The sequence below is a fragment of the Leuciscus leuciscus genome (assembly GCF_965113295.1).
Source record: "Leuciscus leuciscus genome assembly, chromosome: 7".
NCBI classification, from domain to species: domain Eukaryota; kingdom Metazoa; phylum Chordata; class Actinopteri; order Cypriniformes; family Leuciscidae; genus Leuciscus; species Leuciscus leuciscus.
The window spans coordinates 17,349,037-17,373,651 of record NC_138731.1 but is presented as its reverse complement, the minus strand read 5'-3'; the positions used below and the strand labels follow the sequence as shown (position 1 = coordinate 17,373,651).

The 24,615-nt window shown below is 37.7% G+C and overlaps 1 protein-coding gene and 1 long non-coding RNA gene across 2 annotated transcripts in view; one reads left to right on the top strand and one right to left on the bottom strand.

Annotated features, from left to right (window-relative positions):
• Positions 1-24,304, bottom strand: part of fstl1b (follistatin-like 1b) — a 47,797-nt gene extending 23,493 nt beyond the window's left edge. The window contains exons 1-2 of the mRNA XM_082175871.1: positions 24,148-24,304; positions 23,964-24,020 (exon numbers count right to left, since the gene is read on the bottom strand). Of these exons, the coding sequence (XP_082031997.1) occupies positions 23,964-24,020; positions 24,148-24,150 (60 nt within the window). The 5' untranslated portion in view covers positions 24,151-24,304. The remainder of the gene's footprint in view (positions 1-23,963; positions 24,021-24,147) is intronic.
• LOC309503184 lies at positions 3,281-13,280 on the top strand. The gene is made up of 3 exons (XR_014207541.1): positions 3,281-3,575; positions 4,145-6,439; positions 6,925-13,280. It is a non-coding gene; the product is annotated as an uncharacterized lncRNA (long non-coding RNA).
• Positions 24,305-24,615: the final 311 nt, after the last annotated feature.

Sequence of the window (24,615 nt, the reverse complement as noted above, 5' to 3'; positions counted from 1 at the left end):
ACACTTCAAAGTGTACTTTCATAAACAAACAAACAAACAAACAAAAATGTTACAATGATTTGACTAGTAAACTATAAGTATACCAATAAATTCACTTGTAGTATAGTTGCAGTACAAGTGAAAAACGTAGTTCTAAACTAGTTGTGCACTCAAAGTTTACTACTGTTACACTTAATGTACACTTAAACGTTATATACACTAAAAAGACGGCCAATTTGGTCCCAAGTAGTATTGAAACAGTACACTTACAAGTATACTTCTAGTAGGCCTACATTGATATTAGTATACTTACTACATAACGTATACTTAAAAAATATACTTGAACTTTACTTTAGTACACCTAAAATTAACTTAAAGTATACTTGTTTTTTGTAAGGGTGGGCAGAAACAAAGTAAGTTTGTGCACATACAGACTCTCACCACCAGAGGGCGGCTAGAAAGGCATCTGCTGCAAAAGCACTATTTCGTATTTTTAAATGTCGGATTCTGGAATTATTCAGTTGGCATTTAAAACATATATTTAGCATGCATAATGCTCACTTCTCACAAAAGACTGTTTGTGAAGGATGTTTTGTGGTTTGACATCTCTATTCGAATAGCTCATGAAACCAGGGGAGGCTAAAAAACTCTCGAAACAGAAACTAGCGTGGGCTACAGGACACAAATTCACTTTTACCACAAGCATAGACAAACACACTTATACTTGCTCTTTCTCTCACACACAGTGTTTCCTCTGGGGACAGAAGATTGATAACTATCTCTAAAAGAGTGGACTCTCTCCAGTCTCCACTCTAAACACTCGGGAGAGCCTCCTGCCACCAGTTTCCCTGACAACTAGCAGTTCTCCTTGAAAACTAGGACAACCTCTATAATGTGTGTCCCACAAGGTACAGATGCATTAAAAATATAACAGCGGTCGTGTCCGCATGTTAGTAAGCATGAATAAATCGCTCTGTAAAATTGAATAAAGCTAAGTATATTGGTATAGAGACTTATTGATTTATTCATGCTTCAGGCTACTCTTACGTGTATGTGCTCCATGTTGACTGTATTAAAGGGATATCAATATTCTTTCAAATATTTTCTTTCATGTTCAACAGAAGAAACTCATACAGGTTTGGAACAACTTGAGGGTGAATAAATGATGACAGTATTTTCATTTTTGGGTGAACTATCCCTCATGTAATTCACAATAGCCTATATAAAAGAAAAGTACCTGGTAAATTAAATGTTTAATTTCTAATTAAATACAAATGTGAACATAAAAATTATATAACATTTTTACAAATATAAATTAGAAAACAAGCATGATATTTAACATGCCAACAGATTAACAGATGGAGGGGATTATTTCTCTTTCAAATAGATGCTGTTCTTTTGAAATTTCTATTAATAAAATAATCCTGAACATTTTTGCAGTTTCCACAAATATATTAAGCAACTTTTTTCCAACATTTATAACAATATTAGTGTTATCACTGTATTTCTGATCAAGTACATGCATTAAACAAATCTTGCTGACCCCACACTTTTGAATGGTAGTATAAGCATTTTAGGGTTAAATCATCATTATCCACAAAACATCATTGAATACAAAGAACTCGAGGTCCATCAAAAGTGATATACTCTCTTCTACCAGCAGATGGAGCAATGATATCAGGTTTGTGGGCCGTTGACACAGAATGTGTTTTTCCGTTTAAAACTATAGACAAAGCACAATGAAATGGTTTCAGCATGTTTCTAAAACGTTTAACTCAACACTCCTAAAAACGCATCAATACGCAAGAACACGGCCTATATGATAAAGTTCAAGTGCATGTTTAAAAATAGACACTAAATTCATGTAGATTAAACAGCGCTGTTTTTTTTGTTTGTTTTTTACATTGCGCTCTTTTTTTAGCTCTACTTAACTTTCTCTCTGATTTATGAGTGAGGTCAGTGAATGTGCCTCACATCTGAAAAATTCAGACCAACTCCCTTTTACTCTTCCTTTTTTTTTCTTTGTGTTCCTCTAATATCCCCCTGCTATCCAGACCAGGACCCCAGACTCCACACCAAAGTCATGTGAACAGAGAGCTAGCCAATCACGTGCTGCCAAGTTGAGCCTGGAGTAACGATTTAGGAGTTTCCTGAAATACCCCTCCTGCTTTCCCAAACCTACATAGAGTCCAACCATAATCAAATGCAGCCTGTGTGTGTATGTGTGTGTGTGTGTGTTCAAGAAGGGTGTCGTCACATCTGCAATCCTGCCTGTTCTTTCCTTTCCCATGAACCATGATTGCTGGTTCCACCCTGGACTTAATCTAATACACACACTTACAAGCACACACACACACACACACACACACACACACACACACACACACACACACACACACACACACACACACACACACGGACAGACCCTTCCCCCCTTCCAGCTCATGCATGAGTCATACAATGTAAGCAAACTTTCCAGAGTGAGATTTTCTATCCCGAAGCCTGCATTCTTAGAGGAATTTGGTCAGAGCTGCTCCGATTGAGGTCATCAGAGGGCATGCCGACACAACGCTGCCGTATTACAAGTTTATGGGATATTCATTTGAGAGAGTTTTGTCCTGACAATAGAGGAAGATGCAATTGTGGACCAGCGGTAACAGAGGTACATTAAAGGAGAGAGAACAAAACCAAGCCTCATGCATAAATGAATCTCTTTCTCTACAGGGAAGCTACACTGACATTTAAACGAATGAACATTGTAAAGTACTTTAGCTAAATCATATAAAAAAGCAGATGTTTCCATGACAACCAGGCAGGATGGCTCGAAGAGAGCTATTCAACTTACTGTAGGAGAGAGTAAATGAGAGATTGACTATAAGACGCCTGACGCTGAACTATGACCTCCAAGATTTCATTGCACACATGATGCTGTCTGACTCTTAAACAATCGTGTTGTTATCCATCTTTCGATCTCTCTGTCTCAAAGCTGTTTCCTTTATTGGTGGTATTAAAAGGCACACTGTGCAGTTTCCGTTTTTCTCAAACAGCGCCCCCTCGAGTCGCTATGGAGTACTTGCATTTAGCGTTACTGTCGTTTTCTTTTCCTTGACTCTTCCAACCGCGCTTTCTTCGCCATGATTCACGTCTGAAAATGCGAGCTAATGTCTTCCGTAGAGGCTGCTTCATATGTTGTTGATGTATGTGACGTCGTGCCGTAAAGCAAGTCGTGATTCTCGTGAGATTGGTTGGGGCGCCACCTCTCAAACTTGCATTGCTGGTTTTGCCAGCGGCGTCTCTACTCTGCTCTGATTGGTCAGATGGCCCAGTCTGCTGTGATTGGTCTGCTGCTTACAGCACATGTTGGAAACAAAACGCCCATTTACCATATCTGAATTTTATCTTCAGAGCTTCCTCAGCGCCTGATACACAGTGATACGAACAGTAAAAATGGCGTAATTTTTACAGTATCAATTCAAGCCCAAGTCTTCATCCTTTTGAAATGGATGACAATTGGATTCACAGCGTTGAAAACAGCGTCTTCTCAACATGTCGACAACATAAACCAAACTCTTCCAGGCCTCAGCTACCACTACAGTGTTTGAGGGTCAAAGTAGACGTTGTTCGCAGGCAGCCAATGAAGACCATAGGCTGGCGTTATGCAAATATGTTAGTGTTTCGTAGGTATGTAAAAAGAAGTTGCTGACGACTCATTTCAGCAGTTCAGAATCAATTATATTTTTAGACAATAACTTTATTTGGCGTGCTCTTTGAAATTGAAAGCTTTGCAGACTTAAAACATTCACATAAAGCTATATTACACACTGCATGAAATGTGATATTAATATTAAAGCATAATAGAGGCACTTTCAGCACAACTGTTTTCAGCATTGATAATAGGAATGTTTTTGGAGCAGGTAAAATATGTAAAATCTAAAACAGTTATTTTAAATAATTTGTAATAATATTTAACTATATTAGTTTTTACTGTATTTTTGGTCAAACAAAAGAAAGCAGCCTTGGTGGGACTTTTTTTCAAAAACTTATTCAAAAGATTCTTAGCAATCTTTGAATGGTAGTATATCTTGAACTGTTTATTGTTCTTTCCAAATTGGCAAATGGCTACTTCTCGTTTTCTTGAAGTCTAAACCTCACTACATTTTATTAGGGCGCAGAAACAAACTTAATATATCTGAAACAATCTTCCTAATGTTCAAAATTAAATTATTGGATAAAAGGAATTATTACAGGAAAACAAAGAATGGCAAAAATTCCAACTAAAAAGTGTGTGCAGTCTCAAGTGTCAAGAGTTGTGGTTGAAATGGTCACAGATCACTAGATCAGTGGGAAAGGAGTCTTTCCCTCCAAGCACATCTGAACAGTGTTGCTGTTGTTTACCCAGAGGGCTGTTCTGGCAGGCCGAGGGGCCGGTGGGATTGCCAAGGAGAGGGATATACAGCGAAGACAGAGAGCAAACATTCCTGGTGCAGAAGAGTCGAGGAATGTGAGGTTTTGTCTGGCTCTGGAATCATGACCACAAAGAAATGTGACCTTCCTTTCAACTGTATCCCATTCGCTATAGCTAACTCATGCATTATTACAGTCCTATATCGAAAAAGAGGTCATAATGCTGTAGTGAAAGCTAAAAATGCTAATCAGCTCACATTAAGTGTCCGCAGCTAAATTAAATAATATGAAATCAATCTCCTCGATACTTATAATGACACTAATAACTCTCTCTGCCCTTCTGACTCAATGGTTTTAACATTGGTAGAGACATTTCATCTACTGTATATGAGTATGTATGTGTGTATGCTGGTCCCTTCAAATGCAACACACACAAGCTTTCTAAAATAATATTACATCAGCCTGAGCACTAGACAGTCTCAACTCAGAGGTTGGTCAGTGGCTGTTAACCAAATGCTTTCAGTGCTATAATTGAAGTTTGATGTAGTGAAAAAAAAAAAAAGTCATGTGGGTTTGTGCCTCAAGCAAGGAAGGGACAACTTGATCAAAGCAACTGCAGTCAGTTCCCATTTAACTGCACTATATACAAGTGTATGAGGCAGTCGTTGTATTGGTAACTGTACATGCTGCTTTGCAAATAGTTGAACTCTGCTCAACTATTCCTCATTGCAAACCGTCTGTGCTGCTAATGCAAAATCTCATGAACGACTGTATATGTGAACGTCTATGTGTATATGTGAAATGTGGGCGTCTACATGAGCGGCAGAGAACAGCTGAAATCTGTGAAAGTGTGGAGAAGACAGTCACAAGATAATAGAAAAGTGGAACAAGCAGGAAAGAGGGGAAAAACAATATCTTGGGAGGAAAGAGAGCTCCAATTAAATGACAATGCCTGAGAGCAAGAGTCTTCAGCTTCACACTTCACCCTTAGAATGTCCACATATAGAAAATGCAATACTTCTCATACGAACATATTTCATTATATCTGTCCAAATTAAATAGATTTTTATTTTTTTTGTTCTTCACAAGCTAAATCATTTAAACTCCAAATGAATTTTGAATTATAAGTAAGTGGGGTTCCAGAAGTAGAAATCCAACTGAAAAATTCCAAAGAGAAATTTTTTTGGCAAGATTGTGAAACCCTTTGAAAACTTCCCGAGCTCTGAGGTTGTGAAGTGACTGTATATGCCTCTGTAGAAGCAACAACTCAGTGTGATTTCGACTTCATTTTTAATAGCCAGATGAAGTACAACACTACCCAAATTCTTGAAGCAAATTCCACCAATCAAGAAGTCAATGTTACCATGGAAACAGGAATAATAGCCACAGCGTGAGTTATTGCAGGCTATAGCTGAACTAGATATACCTACATAACATTAAAGACAACTCAGGTTTCTTTCCACCGTGGAACACAAAAAGAAACAATTCTGAAAATGTTACAGTGACCATAGTCTGTCAAGCTCCAAAAATGACCAAAAACGCCATTTCTGTCAGGACCACTATCATCAAATACAAATGACCATTAGTATATACTTTGAAATGGCGGTATGGTTCTGTTCTGGGCACTCCCTGCGCAACCATGCAGCCTAGCATGGATAAGAGCAGCGATCATTTTACTATTGAGAAGCACCTAGTAACGCTCCGTTCAGTTCCTATTTATATGAAGCCCCTCCTTCTGAAAAGTGCAATGTGCTCTGATTGGTTGACTGGACCAGTGTGTTGGGATTGGCCAACCGATTCAAGCGTGTTTTGGAAATGTCATACACCTTACCATAACCGCGAGTTGTTCAACAAACAACTTACTCGACCCAATCTTTTTTCTGTGTATACCTTGGGCGGGATTTAGTCAAATGAGGAATATTGTGACATGTACATTCCCAGAAGAAATAATCGAAGCATTTCAGGGAGTTCAGAAACAGCGCGCACTGATATAGAGAAAAACTCCCTTCAAAGTTTGTGCTTTGTAACTCTGCAGGCAATTTTAAAGCAGCACTCAGTAGCTTCGGGACTTCTTCGCTGTATTCTCGCTTTTTGCTCGCAGGTTTCTCTCTAGAGCTCCCCCTACAGCTTCGGAATAGATATTTGACAACACTGTCGTAAAAACTCGTTGTTGATTCTCAGACACCAGAGGCTATAGATCAACGACATCAAAGCAGATGGGACATTCTTTAAAACGTCTTCTTCATTCGGGTTCGGACAGCGTGAGGGAGCGCAATAATGACAGCATTTTAGCAGATTTCTTTTGGCCGTAAAGCAATTGTTTACATCGCGAGACCTGATATCACGCGAGACTTCCTGACGCAGCGGCCGGCGGCCCGCCGGCTCAAAGTTGCAAGTGCGTATTTTCCGCTCACGGGCACCAGGGGGGTGCGAAACGACCACCATTCAACCCGAAATAAGTAATATAACCATTCCAATGACTCCGAAGCTGTTCAGTTAAGGTAAAAAAAGTTACTTAGTTCACCTTTAATGCTCAAACAGCAACGTTAAATACTCGAGAATTTTAATATATAGGTCCTCTTTAAAAAATAAATCATGCATGAATAAATCATTCAAATCCATAACATGCATTTAGAAAACAGGTGAATTTTCATTTACTCAAATTTGCATTGGTTTAGTTGGTTCATAGAATGCTGAAAGATTTAACGGACACATATGAATAAAATGAACAGGACAAATGCTTCCATAACCAAGGCAGCTGTCCTTGTCTAGTCCACTGAGATATGTTTGCCATTGCCACATCTCCGTCATCTGTTCTCATTTGTTCCTGGACCTTGTGTAGGAACAATACACTGCACCTTAAAACACCTCTCTTTCATAATAGTCAAGATAACGTTACAATGCAACTGAAGATAACAGTCGGCCATTTTCTCTTACAATAATAGCAGAATCTCACGGAAAGAGTCTCACAAGGTTTCAATCTTTAATTTAATTTATTCTTTCCTTTTAGTCCTGTTTTCTTCTCTTTCTTTATCACACATTGTGCCTATTGAATTTCATAAATTAGACTTCCAAGAACAGAGCATTGTGCAGTGCTGACTACATGTGTATAGAGGGCAAATGCCAGACTCTCAGCAGAGAATGAAAGAAATCGCAGAATGAATAGGGTGAGAGAATGACAGCAGGAGAAGGAATATTAGTTCCAGGGGAAGAATTAATGGGCGCATGCAGAGAACAGTGATTGATAGATTGAGGGAAGACTGAACTCAGGGCTGCAGGTAGACTGACTTCAGGATGGAAGGAGGAAAATATAGATGTCAGCTGTTTATTTCTCCCCTTGATATTTTCCCCCATCATAGAGTCTGTCCTCCATCCTGAATCTCTATCCACACACACTCACACGCATAAAAATCACATTTCAGGACTCTCTCACTGCACAAACCGATTTAAAGAGAGTGTAACTATATGGCTTTATAATGAAGATCATCATCACTGCAGAGAGAATCATTACCTCCTCGTCTCTCCACAAAAATGACTAAACATCACACTTCCCTTCACACTGTGCCCACACATGTAGTGTAAAAATCTTTTTCAAAAAACATTTATATAAAAACATTATAAAATATTTTATATTAAAATAGAAAACAGTTATTTACATTTGTGATAATATTTGACACAATTACTGTTTTTATTGTTCTTTTGATCAAATAAATGCAGCCTTGCTGCAGAAGAGTCAACTTACCATTAGCAGGTTTTTTCTGTTTTACAATGTGAGCCATAAGTGACATTTAAATTGCATCTAATTCTGGTATGTGTTCAGGTTTATGTGATTCTTCCACATTGTTGTACAAACTTAATGGCATCTGAGTAACTATAGCAAGCTGTAACATTATTCAGTTACCAATAACTAAACCATTAGGTTTTCAGTGACAGCTAAACAGACCGCTATGGTACCAAATATTGTAATAATTTTAGCATTTCATATTTCACTTGTAAATCTAACATTATATTTTACATTTCAATGTACATATAAACTGTAGCCTGTGGTGCTTTGCTAAATTAACTAAATTGACGTAAGAGCACAAACATTAAGGCAGCACCATGTGTGAGTCATTTCACTTGTGAAAAAAAATTACTTGTAAGTTGAATCTTTAATTACTGAAACAGCTGCATACTAATCATACGGCTGCAACAGCAAACATGTCTGATGTTTACAGATGAATTAACTGGAACCAGGAAATGTGCTGTCCAGACTGCATTAAAATAGGTGCATTTCAACAGAAGACCTGCATCAGAGAACTAAAACATCCTCATACACATTTAGTCCACAGGCCTCCAATGATGCCACTTATCCAACAGCTTTCACTGTCTTTGCTTTTAAAAGCAAAGTTGTTTGAAACAACACAAAGGGCATGCGATTGTCGGTTTTCCTTTCAGCACAGCAGTAAGAGACGTGAGAGATCTGAAAACAAACAGAAAGACTGGGGAAGGGAGTGTGTGTTGGAGTACTGAAGGGGGAGAACAGAACAGTCCCAAAACAAAGAGCTACAGCAGATACTACTGGTAAAACATGATGGCTATACTGGACAAGAAAGAATGAGAGTGCAGGAAGATGATTACAGTAAATACAAAGAAGAGAATTACATATATTACAGATTACAGATAAAGAGTTCTTTATTGGTATTGATGGATCCATGAAGAACCTATAAACATCCATGGAAACTTTCCATTGCGCAAAGGTTCTTTATAGTGGAAAATAGTTCTTTAGATTATTAAAATGTTCTTCAAACTAAGAAAGAAAATAGTTATTTTAAGATCTAAGAATAAGATGTCACCAAAAGAGTTCCCAAATGATTCTTCTAATCCCGGGTTCAGACTACACGATATCAGCCCAATTTTGGCAAAATCCGTTAGGCGTAGGGTGTCGTGAGCAACAATGGGCGTCGGGATGCAAGAATCGATCGTTTAATCTTGTATAGTGTGTCATAGTGGACGACAACCAACGTCCTGCGTCCTAACAATGTCCCGACAGAAAGACTAGAACGTTTAACTTTTTTTCCTATCCTACATCTGTGACGTTGACCAATAGGAGCACAGAAGCTCTTCTGTACACAGCTTTCAAACATGGCGAAACGAAAGAGAGAATATTGTATTGGTGCTGCTAGGTGGAATTATGCAATGGAGGAAAAATTTGTGGAGCTATGAATCAATACTCCTGCCTTTATGATGTTTCCTCGCGGGACTATCACAACAGAGTGAAAAAAGATAAATGCTGACGAACGATATAGCAAAAGCACTTTAACCTGGTGAGTACTGGAATTAGCATTAGGCTAGTAGCCTACAACTTTTGTTTTTTACACTCTTGTGAAGTCAGCCGCTAGTTCCGCCTTCTTGATGACATCACGCTCGTCGTTAAAGACGGTTAGCAATGATCGGTCGGGAAGCAACGAATAATCTGACATGTTTCTTCCAAAATCACATAATCTGACACAGTGACTATAGTAACAGACAAAAATATTGTGTAGTCTGAACCCAGCATAAGGCATGTCTGTGAAAACCCCCTTTTGGAACTAGCTAGCTAGACTTTTAGTCATCATGAAGCAGCATTTTATTTTGTTCTAATGTGCTGGAGAGAGAATATAAAATCAGTAACACCACAACAATAAGCTGTCATGGAAAAAGACTCTGAAATTCAAATAACCGCATTAGAGTCGCTTCATGAACGATGTGTAAGAGTTTGTAATCAGAATTTCTGTCAATCAAGAAGTAAAATGACAGATTATTTGACAGAAATCAGTCAGAACACAGCTCATGAATATCCATTAAAGGAATATCTAGTATGTCTTTCAAAGATTTGATGCCAGCCACATGGAAAATTCAAGATACTGAACCAAGACAAAAAGGAAACCCAGGAAACCATTTCCAGAGTCTGTTGGGTTCAACTCATTGCCCCTGCTTGTTTAGCTAAAGGGTTCATTGTTTTCTGTGTATACTGATAAGTTGTGCTGATTAGAAAAGAGCTGTTTTCTCATAATAAAGTCAGCAGCTGCGTGAGCTTGATTAGACTCACAGATGGATGGAACCCAAAACCCCTGTCGATATGGGGAGGAAACCCCAAAGGAGTCTGTTTGTTTGTTTTTGAACATTATTTCTGAGTCAATTCTGCCAGAGTGAATGTCACCAGCCAGTGAAAACCTCCATTGATCTCCCTCCAGGAGCATCTACATCTCCATAACTCAAGCATAAATGTCACCCTGCGAGGAAACAGCAACACGCTGACTTCAGCTGTTCTGAATGCTGCTGGGCGTAACTGTAAATGTGTGAAAGCAGAGGATGTACAGATGAAGTAAGGGGGAAAATCATTGTAATGATCGTAAAAACGTAGAATTTACAAGAGTGTTGCGCACTGTATTACGAGACAGCATTAAATATAACCACAACAGATGTTCGCTAGTCATCAAGGTATTTCATAGAAGTCAATGCAAATGTTTTATTTTTTGTGGGTGTTCATACAATATGAACAACTGAAAAACTAGGGATGTCTGAGATTAGGAAAAGATCTATCTATCTATCTATCTATCTATCTATCTATCTATCTATCTATCTATCTATCTATCTATCTATCTATCTATCTATCTTCCAAATATCAAAAACAATAACATGAACATCATGTTTTTGGAGGTTATTCCATTTGACACCAGAAAATCTGAACTAACCTTGCCATGTCATAACAAATATCTCAATTACTGACCATGACACACAGTTTTAAGGGGCTACTGGGGTCTTCTCTGTGATATCATTTCCTGTTTTATGGATTTATTGACAATAACAAAATGGCTTCGTTTTTCAATAACCCAAATGGTTGGTTATGCCACATTGACTTCATTGTTAATTTTTTTTAATTACTTTATAGTATTTCATGCTTTTAATGAGAATTTTTTCTTCCTTATTAAACATTTCAGAAATGAAAAACTCATTATAAAAGAGCTGTATTCAAGTCACAGTCTGTATGAATGAGTTTTTTAATGTATTTTTGAATAACTTAATCAGAAACAGTGGCATGCTATTGACCCTATGTATTTGACAACCCCAAGAGTCAGAGAATATAATTAAAATTTCTAGCTGAAGGCTAATTTTATAAACATCATTAACTTTGTCCCCAGGACGCTAGATGACATATATTTGCATAAAGCACATTTGTCTTACAATGCAAACAACCTGAGAGGATCATACATCAGCTCCTGAATTAGACATGCAGACACTGAAAAATACCATTTACAGGCACACAAAGCTTGTTTTAGAGGCTTGCATGGTGAATAGATGTTATCGACCACACAAACTGCTATGGGAATGTGCCTCCACAATGACTAATCCCACTCATGATTGCTAATGTGTCATTATACTCAATCAGGAGATCATGTTTTAAACCAATTGTGCCTGCAAGTCCACATAATAACATACTTTACCTTTGCTCTATATGGTAGATAAATGGTTGCACATGGTAGGCTGGGAATTTGAACAGAGATTTTTCCTCATAAGAATGCAAGTGTAGCAATCTTTCTCTAGACAAAGCCAAGCTTTGACTTTCTGACCTGCCCCCACACAGACACACTAAACCCGTGCATACAGTGCTGGTGCTGCTCACACATAGGAGAGGAGCATGCTGGGAGACCGCGGACTGGAAATGAGCAGGGATGAGAGGATGCGGGGGAAAAGATAGCAACAGAGCTTAAGAGCATGAGAGAGTACAAACCACATCAAGGCCTCCGTCTAGCATCACTGTAAGCTGATTACGTTAGATGAAAGGCATGTCAAACAGCATCTATATAACTTTGGCAATCCAGCAAAGCCACGAATGAGGAAGCATTCAAGGCACTCAAATGCATAGCTGTGCACTACACTATCACATGGGCATGATAATAAGAAAGAGAGGTAAAAGCTTTGTACTCATGTTGTCTAGCCAAAAGAGGAAAAACTTATATATCTAATTATATTTTATTATGTCTGCTTTTACCTGAAATTACAAGATCTAACACAAGGTTACGAACAACCCGATCTCACGGCAATACGAGGTGGCTAATTCGTACAAATTCATACGACCTCACTCGTACGAATTAGTAAGATTTTTGCTAAATCATAAATCGTACGATTTGCCAAATTCGTATGAATTCGTACCAAATGACCTACCCCTGACCCCGCCCCTAAACCTAGCTATCACGTAGTTTAGACAAATCATACGAATTCGTACAAGTGAGGTCGTACAAATTTGTACGAATTAGTCACCTTTTAATCACTCGTACGAATTCGAACGAATTGGTCGTGAGATAGCATTGGTTACGAAAAAAGATTTTTCACGAAAAAGTGGTCCCACATTAAGGGAATGCTGAATTACTGGGATGAATCGTGAACAATTTTTTATTTATTTATTCATTTTATTTTCACAAATGTGTTGTTTATACAATATATTGTTAAGAAATTATAATAAAGAAATGTATGTACATTGTTCACATTTTCTATAAACTACGTGAACTAGGCTTAATATTTTAATGCAGTGAAATTATTATTTTTAATATCTTATTTATCTCATTTTTATAATATAGAATTCCTCGTTGCAAACTAAACAAGTAAAAAAATTCATTTGTACAGGTATCTATTAGATTGATGAATCTGGATCAGTTTCTGGGCACAATATACTGTATATATTTTTTGTCTGCATGTCATGTTCAGGGCTCCACATCAAAATGTTGCAATCTCAAGTAATAAAAAAAAAAGAAACAAGTATCCCGAAATTCATGATGATGGAAGGAGTCATATTTTATTATGACATGTTTAATGCATATTGGAGTAGTTACAGAATAATTCAAGACAAATTAAGGTCAGTTCCTTTTAAATGGAAATTTAAATGCACTAAACAAATAAAAATTCAGTTTGGTTTGCCCTAAAACCTTGAGCATTCTGGGTATTTAATGTTTGATGTTTAAAAGATGATGTCAGAGCTAATGAGCACACATTCTCTCAAAAGTATGCAATGGTGTGATGTCCTTTCTTAAGCTTTTCTCTTCCCTCATTAATTTGTCTTTTATTTTTCTCTCCACTTGTCTTTTCTATCGACATTCTTGCCAAACTCAGTTTGAATTTCCCACAGACAACAGCATTAGCTATTTCCAGACAATAGAAATGCTTTCTTATGTGAGAGCAGTGAGGACAGAGAGGAATTCCTCTCTGCTAAATTCTCTCATGGGTCTCTCCATGGAGTCTGTCCTGTTTCAAACATCTCAGTTATATGGGTCAGAGAAGCTGTCACAAATATGCAGATGAAACTTCCAGTGCACTACAACAGCTCTCAAACACACTGCATGCTTTCTGTTATGAATTTTTGTTATTATATTAATATAACTATAAAAAACGTCTGACTGTCTGACCATCTGACATCAAAACTAGCTCATGATGTTTATGGTCTCCCAATATATCCATCAGAGAAAAAGGGAGTGCCGTCCCATCTGTGCATTCTTGCTCATTTTTCTCCTTTATTGGAATGGAATGCCAGTGATGTCAGTCTATTCTAATGCATCACATTCCAGGTTCTATGGAGCTCTCAGTTAAAGGCGGCGTTGCATGAGGCCTCAGGAGTGTGCTCTCAATGACACACACACAAAGGAACAGAGTGTGTGAATGTGAGAGAGCTCTTAAAAGTTCCAAAGAGCCAGACAGATTCATCTGTAGCAGTGGGACAGAGACTAGAAGAACCGCAAATGTGTTTTTGTGAGGGGGTGTACACAGGACTCAAGAAAGATAACAGCATTCTTTTTCCCGTTTCAATTGTCTACAAAGACTAGCTAGACTTGGCTAAAAGGCTAAGCTGACAAAAACGGATCAAAACACAGGTGAAGAAGCAGCAGAAACAAGCGAAGCTTGTGATCTGTGATCATCAATGCAAATGCAAATGCACATATTCTGGGGGCCAAAAATTTGGTGCTGACAGGCCAAAAAAAAAAAAAAACCTGGTCAGGAAAGAGTTAAATCTGGAAGATAATTACTTTTTTGTATTTTTTATTAACAGTGTAGGCTATCTTAGATTAACAACTCTTAGAATCACGATTGGTCTCATAATTTCTGACCAGACTTTAAAAAGAATGAAGAATGAAATGGTAATGGTTAAATATGAAATATTAAAGACAGGACCTTCTTGGTTATCTAAGATTTTATTATCTGCAAAACAAACTATGAATTGAGCCTGGTAAGCACCCCAGGCTGAATTATTTACAAAAAAATGTATATTCATCACAGACTTCAGATACAAAAGCCTCTAAGTGCCATCTGAAATTTTCTTCTAGAATGATCATTTTCATCAAGCTTGTATGTTTATGTTCAGTTATTTCACTTTAATAGCAATGAAAATTACATAATAATTGTCATGACAGTGAAATTACTGAACCTAAATATACGAGCTTGATAAAAATGCTAATTTTAGAAGAAAATTTCAGATGGCACTTAGAGGCTTTTGCATCTGAAGTCTTCATATATACAGTATATATATATATATATATATATATATATATATATATATATATATATATATATATATATATATATATAGATAGATAGATAGATAGATAGATAGATAGATAGATAGATAGATAGATAGATAGATAGATAGATAGATAGATAGATATTTGAGTAGGTCAATAAGTGCTACCTTGCAAGTACTGCAATAAAATATGAGCCCTCACAAATGTCTATGACAATCTTATTGCCGAAGTGACACCATTTTAATGTCCATTCAGCAGTTTCCAAATCTGGTCTTGGCAATAGGATGGTGGATGGACGCCAGCACACTGCGGGCAGCATGGGACAGTCTTTTCCCTATTTATTTCCTACATTTCAGCCGCTATAATTACATTCTCTTTCTTTTTCCCTCTTCCACTTCCTATCAAGTGGTACCGTCTCTCGCTGCACCTCAGTGAATCGATCCATTTTATTCCTCTCTGGTCTCTAAGCCTTTTGTCTCATTTTGGCTGTCACTCAGGATTACAGCCAGTCTTCTGCTTTTGGTAGATCCCGCCAACTTCTCTCTTTCACCCAAGTTACTTTTCTCAATCTATCTCCCGCCTACCATCTGAATCTAGGCTCTGTTCCAGCCGCCCTGGCTCGTCTGCTGCGATTCTCTCTAAAGGGTCATGGATTAGGAGAGCTGGGTTAATGGCTGACATGTGTTTGGAGAAGGAAGTGTGCTTGTTTTCAGTCCCACATTCTTCGCAATGGCCTTGTTGTTTGTTCAAGGCACCACAATATGGTGAAGGACCTGTCTGCGGGTAGATGGATGTTGTATTCTCAATCAGAAATGGATACATTCATTATCATTAACACCTCTTTAGCTGTGTATTATGGTAAAGTAGGCAAATGCGTTTAATTGTCCTGTGAGGCCCTGAAACACCAAACTCTTGTCCCCCACTAGACGTCTAATGCAAGTCTGCAGTATTCTACATTGTCATTGATTGCACATAGTTAACCTACTTTTGTTGCACATACTGTATTTTCTGTATAACTCTCTGAATAGTTGCATATTAATGGATATGGCAAAGTTAATGTATTTGGTCTTGGCAGAATAGATCTGCTTATATAAGGAGTCCATATAATTAATAAATGTATGTACAGAATTCACAGTGTATTATGTACAGTGCAACAGCAAAGAGCTTTTTTACATTTGAGACAAGTCAAGATGTTATACCACACAGGGCCACATGTTTGCGCATCAATATAACAGACTCACATGAGCTTATTGTACGACAGCTGTATGTCACTGCAATTGTCTTTACCTTGAATGCAATCCTCATCCATCATTTCACATAGCGACATTTCACATCAGAAACAATCACAGAATATGACAGAGCTCGTGTTTTAAAGCTAAACAATGAAATAATTCATAAAAAATGCAACGTGAGTCTCTATTCTCTTTGCCATCTCTGATGTAATCAGCCTGGTGTTCTTTACATTAGCGCTGTTTGAATGAATTCGCTTACTGGATCACTGAACTGAAAAAATCATTATGTTGTGATTAGGTTCAGCTGTGTGTCATTAGCTTGTTAAGCTCCGCCTATATAAGCCTGTGTTTTCACTTTTTATTTGCAAAGTCTTGAAAGTGTCACACTGCATTTCTGAGCACTCTCGCTAGTTGTCAAAAACCTGTGTCATGGGTTTTGATCTTCTGTCTGGTTTTGTGTTTTTCTGCTCTGTTGTCTTTTTGGATTATCTGCCCTGTGTTTTGACCTATTGCCTTATTTATAGATTACGATTCTGGATTGCCCCAATAAAAGCCGCATCATCCTCAACCCATGTATAACTAGTTTATCCAGAGTTTTTAAACATTTCAAATATTAAAGGGATACTCTAGCTAAACCCCACTGCAGGAACCAGGGACTAATGGCGCTTTTCCACTACACAGTACCAGCTCGCCTCGGCTCGGCTCGACTCGACTCGACTCGGCTCTGTTTGGTTTTCCACTGTGTAAAAGTTGTACCTGTACCTGCTTCCAGGTACTTTTTTTCGTACCACCTCCGGCGAGGTTCTGAGCGAGCTGAGGCGATACTAAAATGTGACGTGAAAACACAGCAGACTGCTGATTGGTCAGAGAGAATCGTCACTATTCACTGCGTCATCATTGCACGCGCCAGACGGAGTATCCTGAATAAAAAACAGCAAAAACAAAAACAAAAACATCCAACAACAGCATACACTCGATTTCCTCCATTGTCCTGTGTGTTTGGGTAGCGGGTGTGTCTCTCGCGTAAAAGATGGCGTCGCTATGATGACCAGGTACTATTGTGGAGGTACTATCTGCAATGGAAAACTGAGCGAAAAGCGAGCCGAGCCGAGTCGAGTCGAGTCGAGTTGAGTTGAGCTGGTACTGGTAATGGGAAAGCGCCATAAATGAAGTTCTGTGTAAAAATTCCCCCCTCAGAAAGTCCCTGCTGGCGAGGTAGTACTTTTTCAAAGTTCAGGAACTTTCGGGGGTGGGACTTGGGCGCTGAACATGCTGATTGGTTGAGTTCACGCAGCATTTTGATTGGTTGACTCCATGCAGTTTGACTCTTTTATTTCAACCACCATTTTAAAAAATCTGTTGTGGTGCGTGTAGTAAGAGTTGTTTGCTATTCGAATCAACAATGGATTATAAAAAATATGACAGATGGGCCGACGACGAGGTTCAGGCTTTATTGAGCTTAAATTCAGAGGATTAAATCCAATGTGAACTGAAAAGTAGCGCACAGTCCTATGTCACCGGACTAATTTGCCTAATCTTCATGGTACTTTACACCGAAATGGAAACGCAGACAGCAACAGGTCTGGGGGAAAAAAGTTCCTGGGAAAAAAGTTCCAGGGACAATTGTCCTGGGTAATTTCAGTGGAAGCGCGGCTTATGAGACCTCCAAAGTTAAAACTTAAAAAGTGAACATGATATTAATCTATATGACCCCAGTGGATAAATCAATTTCTTTTGAAGAGAAATGGTAGGTGTGTGTGAGGAAAGTACAAATTTAGTTTACAAAACGTGAGATCCCTGCATTTTGTTGCACTCCATCTACAGTATCTATAGCTGTTGTTGAACAACAGAACACCCTTAAGAAACGTGTCGAGGTCTGCTGGACCCTAATTACACAGGGCTTTCTTGAGACTGTCGTTTACACATCCCATATTGAAAACCTGTAATTTTGCGTAAAACAAGAACCAAAAAAAATTGTTTGTGGATAACCCAGAAAATAACCCAGTGGGCTAAATGTTTCTTTATGTCTTCCTTTACTCTCTTTGTCCCTGTATCACCTCGTGTACCAGTATCAGAACGAGCAGAACTAAATTTCTTGATCCCTTTTGTAATTTCCCTCATCACCTCATCCTTCCCATTGTCTGTTCCTCCCTCTCATTACAAGGCTCTTTCAAGCTCTGATGGCTATACAAAACAAGGCCATAAAACACCAGCACAAAGCCAGTGACAAGACACTGCGCATTCATAGAGAGACATGGGGGAGGGAAATGACGAAGGGAAACGAGTGCGAGAAAACAGATGGTAAACAATGCAAACTCTGATGAAGGAGATCCGAGAGAAAAGAAAGAAAAAGAGTGGAATCAAGATAACAGTCAAAGCTTATCAAACATGAGATAACAGTGATGGAGATAGAGAAAAACTAAATAAAAACAGAACAGTGGATATGTATGAAATGGGTTTTTTTATGTTCATATGCAGCAGGAATTACAGTATGAAATTGAATACAGCTCAAAAGCAACACTGAGCAACACAACAACGTTAGCATCAGCCCTGTTCTACACACAAAAGACTTTAGTGTCTGTACTAAAGCTCACTTTTAGCATTCGGCTGTTTTGTCAGTCAAAAACCACCTTGTGAACAGGTTTTTTTATTTTTTATATATGCTAATTTTGACGAGTAATCAATGGAAAATGGAAATCGTTGCATTCAGATTCTGTGAGGGATTGCTAAAATGGACCAAAATGTTCTGAATGCACAATTTTCTGTCGTGTTAAGAGAGCACACAACTTGTATTTAGTATTAATATTTCAGACATTTCAATAAAAAAATAATAATTCAAAGACAGATCATGCCTTAAGCATCTGATGAGATTAGTCATAAAAAAGGTGAACAAGACATTTAAGCTCTCAATTTGCATTAATGCATTTAGCAGACACTTTTATCCAAAGTGACTTACAAAAGAGGAACCAAAACTATTTTTCAAAGAGCCAGTGTAATATACAATTCCAGGTTTATTAGACGACTGGATTAGAGAGCAGACTAGACAAGAGGAGAAATGCAGAATAGTATTTTTAGCTCTCTTGCCTGTTTCCTGTGAGTGTGTTTATATATCCCCTTAATAAAAGACTGACCAGCTGTTTGTGGACACTACCCTGAGGGAGAAAGAATTCCTTCTACCAAATCCTCATTGCAAGAGATTGTTGAAAGTATTAGTGAAGCTTATAAATACTGACTGTGCTGACAGGAAAAATGCTGTGTATCATTATATAAAGGTATGAAGACATCGAGTCCAAATCCAATGTTTGACTATAACATCCTGTCTACTAAAGGCTGGAATACACAACTAGGCTCAAAATATCAATGGGCCCCACTTACACCTGGTCACTTCATGTTTTTTCTCAGATCGGAATGTGAAGGAATTGAAGATCGTATTTATATGATTTTTTTTACGAAGATACATTTATGTGCCCATGTTTTATATTCCCTTGAATGGAATCCGAAGCTAAAAAAATCAGTCTGTGCCCATCATACACTGTGATTTTCTATGAACTCCGTCAACTCATATCTGGATTGACTTTCAGCAACTGGCATCAACTTGTCCAGATTGTAAATGGGGGCAAAAATCTGGAAAGTTGTGTAGTGTATTCCAGCTTTTAAATGCCTTCATCTGGTTGATGACAGCAGATGTGACCTTTGTGTGCGTTTTGCCGGTTGGTGGAAATAATAAAAATGCTAACTAATTAAAAAACATACACTCTAAGTCTGTTTTAATCTGATTCCATTTAGACTGAGAAGTAAGTATTGTTGTCATTAAAAATTGTTCGGTTATTGCCAAAATGAGTCAGAATTTAACTGGCTAGCTTGAGCAGTTAGCCCTGCTGTTAGATGCAAAAATCCTGTTTCACCATTGATGGCCAGTCTCAAAGTTAGCTGTGTATTCTGACAAAAATATATACAGTTTGGCAATAACATTTACATTGATTTCAATGGTTGCAAGCTTCATTGAGATGAATGGGAAAGCTAACGGACAATTCTCATCGGGTCTTTCTGACCTCCTTGGTTATTTCCTAAGCTCACGTGAATGTGATCCAGATCATTAGACATGACGCTACGGTTCCTTGGAAGACTGTCTGAAACCAGTTTCCATATGAGGGGGTTTCATACAAAAACACTAAGTCATTGACTGACTGGGCAGAGAGGCAGCTGGCTTTTCTGGCACAGCTAACATGCGTTAGGAACAAAATTATAGCAATAGTGCATATACATTTGAATAAAAAAGGCATTGCATTGGGAAAGATCAAAACAATAATTTCCGTATATAGATGAAATCACAGAGGATGATTACTCTCAGTAAAGATCACTTTAGCTCCAGCAGAGAGGGCACTGTGACCCTGACAGTGTCCTCTTTCACTACACCTCTCTTTTTCCCTATACCTCACTCTCTCTTTCTCCCTCATTTTCTTTCTCCCTCTGTAACTTCTATTTTTATCAGGGCTTAAAGCGCAGTCGATTCACCTGCTGTAAGGCAGAGACACGCACGTAGAAAGCAACTCAAAACTCGAAGAGCTCAGTTTTTGATTATAGGAAGGGATTTAGGTAACTGCATTATCCTGCCTCCGCTATTACATTTAGCCATGTAAAGAAAACAGTGCCTTGAGAAGAGCTGAAATTCATTCTTCACCACAGTTTGTGATAATACAATATAAAAATATTGTATAATGTGTTTGTGTTTGTGCATGTGTGTGATAAGGTTTCATGTTCTGAACAGTGTTTTCTTCTTCAGTATTTTCTTTGTTCACTAATGTATCCAGTAAACGACAGAGAATCAGACTGGATAAGACTGAAATATACTTCTTTTTGGGTTCTTTTCTTTTCTTTTTTTAAAGGTTGATTGGCATGTATTGTTCACCTAAAAAAAAAAATCTGTCATAATTTATGCACATTCATGTCCTTCTAAAACTGTATGACTTTCTGGTGTTATAGTGTTTTATTTTGTCCAATCAAAGTCAATGGAAACTAAAACTGCTGTGTTATCAGTGTTCTTCATAATAACTTATTTTGTTTTCCACTGAAGAATCAAAGTCATGCAGACTTGAAATGGTATGAGTGTGAGTAAATGATGGCAGACTTTTCATTTTGTGGGTGAATTATCCCTTTAATGATAAAAATGTTCTTGCTGACTACCAATTACAAAACCTCCAATAGAGTGCAACAGTAGTGATGTGAACATAAAAACCCATTCACATTCCTCCATATAGACAACTGTTTGGTAATAATGTGCAAACCTTTAAATTAGGACCTGCCACAAAAGATTGTAATGTAGTGATATAAACTTCTGTGGATGCCACAAGTTGATCAAGCTAGTTTTTTTCTCTTCTTTAAAAATCCATGTGGAGTTATTGGAATTAATAAAATTGTTATAAAAAATGGTCTGAATGTGAATTGAATTGTCAATCAGTTTATGAAAACACAATCACAAACAATGAAGCAGAAACACTTTCTTTGTCTTGGACTCCAATACTGTATAAATGCACACACACACACACACACACACACACACACACAAATCCATTCACTTACACGTACAATGTGAAAGCTCTATCAACCAACTACAAATCCTCCCAGCACAAACTGTATTTGTAGGAGTAGGAAATTCAGTGTGTTTTAATTTGGGGTGACACTATTTAAGAGCTTGTCTATGTAAGCAGCAAATCATGCCTTTAGGGAACACAAGCTCTGACAGATCCAAAGCCCCCACTGAGTGAGATACAAGAAAGAGACAAACCACAGCATGAACTGCGTGAATAGCGGAGGGAAGAATCATGCGGGTTGCATGACACCCATTATGAGCTGCTGTTCTTTTAGCTTAAGTGTTGTCTTATCAAGCCTGTCAGAATGAAATTACTTACACATCATTCTGGCATACAATAGCATGCTCTAACTACAAATGTAATCTCAATTCAAATGAAAAATTAATGCCTGGGAACATGTGATCTCACGCAATACATTTTTAAAACTAAAGCCACTTTTCAGAACACTGTATATATGTGCTTGTTTGAGAAATGGCAGATGTATTACACAGGAAGTGCATTCTTGATGCATGTGTCATTGACACAGGGGGCAACTTTCACCAAAATGTGTGTTGTTTGTTTCAATACACAAGAAGTAAAATAAAAATGAAGGCATTCTATTGGATTTCAAGAAAAATAAATACTTTTCACAGTGCACATCAATTAAAATATAGTGCATGAATGTTTGCATTTGCATGAGTTGAGTTTCCTTTTGTTGTGTGGCTTAAATGCGGCTCACCTGGCGGGTTGTTATTACACTACAGAGCATAAGAACACAATTAACACAACACTAACAAAGACAACATATGGCCCCCGTCAGCAGCTGCATTTGAGCACTGAAATCAGTGTAAACTCACTGGCCAAACACCACCTAACATGTTATTATCTGATTGGTTTTAACAGCTGTCTGTTTACAGCTCAATTCCCAAAGTAAAGACCACCAACCTCTCTCACCACACACAGAGTTCATTAACTACACAAACATAAACCAGGTGATGTAAATGTCTGTTTTGTGACAGATGCATCTTGACATCTCAGCTGGCCCAACATTCTTTATAAACTCCTTAATATATGCACTTTGCATATTATTTAGTCACTGAATGGTATACATTTTAAATAGCATCTGCATGGAGCAAAATCTGATCAAATGTAATGTATTTTAGGTTAGATTTGATTAATATATTTAACAAAAAATAATAAAATACATAAATAAAAGCCATGAGACATGGTGAAAGAAATTGGTTCTTATGGGTCGATTTTGATCCATAAAGAACACACACACACAAAAAAATGTTTTGCATGTAGTTGGTTTGTTTACCAACTGCTGTCACTTCACATCAAAACTATATAAAAAATAATAATCATTTCTTAGTTGGCAGTGCTGGGTAGAGTAACTGATTGCATGTAATCTGGATTACGTATTTAGATTTCCAAAAATGAAGCACTTGTAATTAGATTATATAACATTACATTACGTTTTAAAATACTCGTAATGTCAACAAATTCCTTTTTTATTGATTATTACAAGTTATTCTCACAAGGGCGGTATTATTCATAATTCATTGTTAATTGATCATTCATTGCTAAATCAAAGATGGATAACATTAAATAATGGTTTTTCTTTCTCTTTGCATTTTATATCAATATGATATAAAGGAGATTATCCTATTCAGATAAATGTGATAAACAACTTAGGTCAAAAGTAATCTAAAAGTAATCTGATTACCTTAAATGTGTAATGTAATGGTTTACCCTAACTAAAATTTTTGTCATGTAATTTGGAATCAGTAACCGACTTCAATTTGTAAGAAAAATTCCCAGCACTGGTGGTAGTAGTAATATTATAAGTCAAATGCACAACTGGTGATGTCAATATGACACCGCCCATGAGGTTGCGACCCACTCCATGCAGAATACAAAAAAAAAAAAAAAAATGTTAAGCTGATGTCTGGAGTGCAGATAAACATTATTAAACATGCTGTCCATTACTGTATGTGTAAAACCTTTATCAATTAGCAAAAAAAAAACAAAAAATGACTGAGTTCAGCTTTACCATAATCATTAGCCTACCGCCTTGTTTTGTTCTAAGTTAATGGTAGTTGACCGGACTAGTATAGTTTTTCTTTTTCGATAGTTCATTAGGTGCAAGTTGGATTTCAGAGACACTGTAATCCGGTTTCCCCATAAACACTTTTCCTCCCAAAAGACGAGCTCTTCTCCTTAATGAATGCGGGATTCATACAACTTACCTCGGCATGACAGCACACCATAGCCAGGAGGAAAAACACGGGTAAACATCGAAACATCTGTAACGGGCGGAGAGAAGAGAGAGAACGGAGGAAAATACATTACAAATAGAGAAAGCGTTTGAAAGCAATACAACACAAGTTGTTTAAACGGTGTAAAGGGTTGTAAAGTGTTCAGGTTTCTCACCATGTTTGTAAGAAAAGCCGGGTTAGTGTGTTGTAGAGGGGAAAGCGCGGCGTCTGGTCCGCTGTAGATGTGGATCTGAGGATGTGATCGCAGGAAACTCGAGCAGAGCTCAGGAATCTGGTTCTCCCCCTCCGTGACGTGACGTGGCCCGTGGAAAGCCGTGGAGCAGATCCAGATAAAGAGCACACACTCAAATGCACACACTCCTCGGAGAGAGACCGACTCAAACTGCAGGAGCTTTGCGTCGAAGAGTATACGTTTTATATTTGTCCATATTACATGCAAATTAATTATTGGAATTGCAAGAAGACTATCGAGGAAGCAAAGCAAGGGAATGTTGTTGAAAGTTGGAGAAATAAAGACAGCTTCTGCGTCCAGTGTTAAAGATAAATAAATAAAACCAATTACAAATAGTAGAATATGAAAATAACTTGGACAAAAAAAAAAAAAAACAATCGCAAATCATAA